Source organism: Tetrao urogallus, assembly GCF_951394365.1.
Source record: "Tetrao urogallus genome assembly, chromosome: 7".
Classification (NCBI taxonomy): domain Eukaryota; kingdom Metazoa; phylum Chordata; class Aves; order Galliformes; family Phasianidae; genus Tetrao; species Tetrao urogallus.
The window spans coordinates 13,209,403-13,215,402 of NC_136820.1; the positions used below are offsets into that span (position 1 = coordinate 13,209,403).

Consider the following 6,000-nt stretch of genomic DNA (forward strand, 5'->3'; position numbering starts at 1 on the left):
AAAAAAAGAAAAGAAAAAAAAAGAAAAGAAAAAAAAAGAAAAGAAAAAAAAAGAAAAGAAAAAAAAAGAAAAGAAAAAAAAAGAAAAGAAAAAAAAAAGAAAGAAAAAAAAAAAAGAAAGAAAAAAAAAGAAAGAAAAAAAAAAAAAGAAAGAAAAAAAAAAAAAAAAAAAAAAAATCAATAAAGCCGGGCACAGGCAGCGACCTTCCTGCCGCCCTCAGCCTGCTGCCCCCCAGCCCGGGAAGCGAGGGGCAGGCAATGGGGTGAGTCCACAGCCCCTGCTTTCCGCAGCACCCACAACCCTACCTTAGTTTGGAGATAGTGGGGGTAGTAGTAGGTGTACTGGGGGTACATTGGCTGCTGGTCCAAGCGTTTGCCCATGTAGCTGGAGTCCTTCTGGCTGGCGCAGGGAACTCGGCGGCAGGGTGTAGTGCCCCAGGGCCTTTCTTCCTCTCACGCCGCTATTCCTGACAGCGCGGACTAAAGCGGAGCTGGCTGCCGAGACTTCCTCGCCGTCTGCCGCCCGCTACTTCCAACGCAGCCCAAATCGCACAGGCGCGGACATCGATGTGCGTGCGGCTGTGGGGGGTGGGGGTGGCAGCCCCTGTCCGCTGCCCGCTGCGTGACTCCGCGCTGCCGTGCCCGGCCGGGAGCGTCCTGCGAGCGGAGACAGTGCAACTCCACACCGCCGCCCGCTCAGCTCGTTCGCTTTCCTCGTCCTCTCCCCGCTCTCGAGCCCTCCCCTCTTCTCGCTCCCCACCCACCCCCCTTAAAAAAAAAAAAAAAAAAAAAAAAAAAAAAAAAAAAAAAAAAGAAAGGAAAAAAAATAAAGAAAAAGAAGAAAAAACCAAGGGAAAAAAATAATAAAGGAAAAAAAAAGAAAAGAAAAAAAAAGGGGGGGGGAGGGAAGAGCCTTCCCCAGCCTAGTTGCCGCTGCCTCCCTCACGGAGTGACATGGTGCTCGGGGCTCGTCCTGTCTTTCATTCAAACCCCCTCCGCGCCGCGCCGCCGGTGGGAGGGACCTCGGCGCGCCGCTCCCCCGGGAGGGCCGGCACAGGCCCCGCCACCGCCCCGCGCCCCCGCCCCCCGCGGCTGCCCTGGGACCCGGGGATCGGGGGATCCCCGCGCCGCGGCTGCGTGTCCGTGGGGTGGTTCGAACGCGGCTGCCGAAGGTCGCGGAGTCGCGGCGCTGAACGGGGAGGGCGTCGTCCTGCCGCTGCCGCCGCCGCCGCCGCCACCGCCACCCCCCTCCGCATCCTCTCCTAAACGGCTCCGTGCCGTCACGCGGCACTTCCTCGAGAGGCCGGGGGGCGACCCGGGGCCAGACATATTAAACATATACTTTGTTACGGCGCTTATACAAGACTTGCTTATTGAAAGTTGGAACAAAATGGAGGAAGAGGGTAAAGGGGAAACACCCCCCCCCCCCTCCCGACCCCGGGTGCCTCGGGAGCACACGGAGCACAGAAGTTACCCGCAGGCTCCGCCGCCCCGCGGGACCCGACGAAGCGTAGGCGCGCACCCAGCGGGCGGCCCAGGTGAGGGCGCGGCGTGGCACCGTGCGCGGTGCGGCCGCACACCTGCGGGCGTCGCGGCCGCGTGGGCCGCTGTCAGCGCCGGGCCTGGAGAGCGCAGCATAAATCACAGCCAGAAAAGTGCGTGAGGAACAAAATGTTTCCTCTTGTACGCAAACCCCTGCATTTCTCTTACTCAACAGTAACAACAAAAATCTCATTCCTTTGGTGCGTCATCAGATTCCTGGGCCTTTCTACAGTGGCTTCGCCTATTTATAAATTTGGGGGGAAAAGCGTGGGGTGGCGGTTTCTTTTTGTTACTATTTCAACCATTGATAGTATTGCAGTGGGATTGTCAGCTGCTGTATTATCAACCAAATTGCTTCAGAAAAAAAAAAAAAAAAAAGAATTATAAAAAGAATTTCTTTAAAGGGACTCTTCTCAAGGCTGGGAGAGCTAAAATTGAACTTGCCAGCTGTGTTTTGGTTTGTGGCACGTGCTTGCACATGACAGGAACATGGAAGTATCACACTTCATGCTGGCAGCTCACTGTTCATGTCAGCAGAGGGTTTTGTTGTGGATTCCTATTGCTGCCCCATAATCAACAGGCAAAGGGAAACAGCAGAAGGAAATGGGCAGCACGGGAAGCAACGGCGCGCCCAAAGCACTGCCTGCAGCACACTGAGGTTTCATGGCCAAGCAGCACTCAGGTACCTGCCCACATGGCAGGAACAACAAAGTGCCACACTCACACAAGTGTCCGGCCCTTGTTTCAGGAGATAAACTTTTGGGGAATCCATTCTCTGTTTTCAGTGCACTGGCACTTGCGCATCTCAAGGAGCACTGCAAAGCACAGCCAGCACCCAGCTTCCCAGCCTGCAGGTACAGACTCTGAAGAAAGACCCTGGATGAGCAAACCGCTATTCGTCCTGCACTCTGGGCTGGTCCCATGGAAGCTGGGTGCAGGGGCAAAAGTCAGAAGGCAGACAGAAGCAGTCAGAGAAACTTTGTATTTCCAGTTCCCAGCCCTATGCTTACTTGCCCCTCCTGCTCAGCTTTATATCCACTGCCTCTCCCAACAGTACACAATCCTCCAGCAATACTCCAGCTTATGCTCCTTTCTCTTCCCCCACCTCCCCAAGGGAGCAATTGACAGTTGGAGGGTTTGTAGCTATAGGGCTGAGCAGGGATTGCTTGGCAGAGCACTGTGGTTTCAGCACAACAAGATTCAGGTTGCTCTTCAAGCTGTTTCTTCCCCACCTTCCTACTCCTCCCTCAGAACATTAACACAGTTTTTATTCCTAAGTGGTTCAGTCTTAGAAAAGGATGTAACCAGATATGGGAGAAGAAATAACCCATGTGGAGTACAGGGTGAAATGAAAAAATATATATATCAAGGAAGTAGAGAAACTGCACACTGACTGAAAACTCTATTTGAACATGCAAGGTTTGCTGTGGCCATCATGTTGTGACCAGGAAGAACTATTCTCTCTATCTTATCTGACTTCTGTGAGCATTTCATATCATGCTATGAGATTTCAGCACAAGATTTCCACACGTGTCCCACTGCATGCTCTGACCTATAGTACCAAGTTTTCCCAATTAGGAACACATCAGGGGGTCGAGAGAAGTTGGGCTGTTCTGCTGGATGTTAAGCTGGACACGAGCCAGCAGTGTGGCCTTTCAGCCCAGAAAGCCAACTGTATCCTGGACTCCATCAGAAGAAGTGTGGCCAGCAGGGTGAGGAAAGTGATCCTGCCACTCTGCTCTGCGCTGGTGAGGCCTCACGTGGAATACTGCATCCAGATGTGGAGTCCTCAGTACAAGAGAGACATGGACCTGTTTGTGCACATCCTGATGAAGGCCACAAAAACGGTCCTCTTCTATGAGGACAGGCTGAGAGAGCTGGGGCTGTTCAGCCTGGAGAAGAGAAGGCTCCAAAGAGACCTGAGAGTCACCTTTCAGTGTCTAAAGGGGAGAGGCTATAGAAAAGGAGACAAACACTTTAGAAGAGTCTATTGTGATAGGACAAGAGGAAATGGTTTCATACTAAAAGGGAGATTTAGACTGGATAAAAGAATAGAAGATTTTTTTTACAATACGGGTGGTGAGGCACTGGAACGAGTTGCCCAGAGATGTGGTGGTGGAAGCCCTGCCCCTTGAGACATTCAAGGTCAAGTTGAATGGGGCTCTGAGCACCCTAATCTAGTTGTAGGTGATCTGTTCATTGCAGGGAGGTTGGACTAGATGACCTTTAAAGGTCCCTTTCAACTCAAATGGTTCTGTGATTCAATCTATCATTCTCTGCCCTCACTGAGCCTAAACACGCAGATGCTTTGAGTTCCCCTTTACACCAGTAATCCTGACAAGGTGCTGAGCACTTGAACCATGCAGCAGAGCCTGCTCATCACTTCACATGATTGAGCCTTCGGAGATGCAAGATAGAGTGAAGCCAGTAAAAATAGAAATCCAATATAGAAGAGTGGGGGGCCAAAGGGAGAAGGCAGAAGGCAATATAGCAGAGCAAAAATGCAAATGAACAGCCACAAAAGCAGATTTAGATAGCACACAGCCTCTGAACAAATGCTAGTGCTGAAAAATGGAAAATTTCCATTTGCAAAATACAGACATCAAAAAGATCATCTGTGACTTGGGAGCACACTGTTTAAATAGAATCCCCTTCATTTTCTGGCCTGTGCATTTGAATAACCGAATCCACTTGCAAACTAAAAGAGCAGTTTGCTTACTGAGTGTTAAGTATAAATGTTCCTCAAAAGAAAAGACAAGCTGTTCAGTCCCAGCAAGCAAACTTCACAACTTCCCACAACTGGATGCTCGTTATCAACCTTGACCCGGGAATCCATGGGAATCCAGCAAGCAAACCAAGTTCCAGAGCACCTGAACACCTGAAAAGGAATTGCTGCACTGGTGTCACCCAGTGTATGGGGAGATTCACAAGACAGGCAAGCAATAAGAATCTCTTCGACAGGAAATTTAGAAATGAAATGAAATAAATGGGAACAAATCAACTGTAAACCAGACAGCCAAATACATTTGAAGACAGACACCAAAGGATATTAACTCAGAAACAACCAATGTTGTGGATAAGCAACCTGGAGTTAACTGACAGGAAAAAAAATGAGACTGCTCCTCCTGGCAGACTGAAGTAGAGAAATTACATGTTGGGATGTATTTTTACATTTCATGAAATACAGATTTCTTCATTCACAAAAAGAGAGTCAAAAGAAAAACACAGACACCAAGTGGAAAAATGTAATTCAGGGGCCCTTTTTTACTAAAATACAGTTGTACATATGCTCTTTCCTTTTCTCTTACTCCTCCTCTTCATTTTCCTTCCTCTTTCCCTCTTCCTTTTCCTTTTCCTCTTCTTTTTTCTCTTTTCCTTTCCACCTTCCTTTTCATTTTCCTTCCCCTTTCCCTTTCCCCTTTTCCTCTTTCCCTCTTCCCCTTTCCCTTTTTCCCTTTCCCATTTTTTTTCCTTTTCCTTTTTCTCCTTTCCCTTTTCCCCTTTTCTCTTTTCCCTTTTCCCCTTTTCCGTTTCTTTCCTTTTCCCCTTCCTTACCCTTTTCCCTTTTCACTTTTCCTTTTTCCCTTTCCCTCTTCCTTTCCCTTTTTACTTTTCTTCTTTTCCTTTTTTCTTCCTTTCTTTAGCGTTTTCTAGCTATTTTATCAAAGCAGCTTCTTAGGTTACATGTATCTGCATAATGAAACAATTCAAGCATTTTCTTGCTCCTTGCTCTTGAAAAGCAGTAATACACATTCTAGAAGAACTTTTATCAATATTTTCTAAGTCAGGCTAGAGAAAATTATTTCGTTCAGCAGCAGAAGTACAGCTGCCATCACTTAGAGCAATATAATAGGCTAAGGAGAAAAAAAAAACAGCAACGATTATCTTGGGCTTACATTTTTGACACTGTCTCTCTGCTTTTATTCTCTCTATTTACTCATTAAAGCTAGTTTCAAAGCAGACCATGGTGATGCTTGACAGCTTGTTTACAATGGGTTACAAGAGGAATACTGATTTTATTTCTAGATCTGTCAGCTCCTTCAGTCCAGATACTTTAAAACTACATTGATGAACACAGGATCTTGCTATTTATTAGTTAATTTATCAGGTTCATTTGCCTAAGGATAATTAACTCAATTTCTTTCAAGTAATATATCCTGGTGCAACCAGAATCAGTAAAGCATGCAATAGGCATAGAGGAGGTGGAGAAAAAAGACACTGGGGAACAAAACAGCATTGCAACAATAGAATTAGGTGGCTCTCTGAAATGGAAGGCACCACAGTTTCCAACCCTTCCTGGAGTTTCAGAAGGAAAGACCCCAATATTAACAAGTGAAAGTTCTTCCCTGTCCCAGTCTGATCCTGCTCCCCAGGCAGGATGTGGTTGTGGCAACTGCAGATGGAACTGCAGACAGGTGAGATTTTGGACAATAGCAAAGGCTTGCCACGAAACTACCAT

General features: G+C 47.6%; 1 protein-coding gene across 2 annotated transcripts in view; it reads right to left on the reverse strand.

Annotated features, from left to right (window-relative positions):
- Positions 1-465, reverse strand: part of RBMS3 (RNA binding motif single stranded interacting protein 3) — a gene marked incomplete at both ends in the record, with an annotated part of 439,102 nt that extends 438,637 nt beyond the window's left edge. Inside the window, one exon of one of the 2 annotated variants that reach the window (XM_079538692.1) lies at positions 306-465. In XM_079538692.1, coding sequence (XP_079394818.1) covers positions 306-380 — 75 coding nt within the window. The remainder of the gene's footprint in view (positions 1-305) is intronic. The other variant, XM_079538691.1, reaches the window with a different exon arrangement.
- Positions 466-6,000: the final 5,535 nt, after the last annotated feature.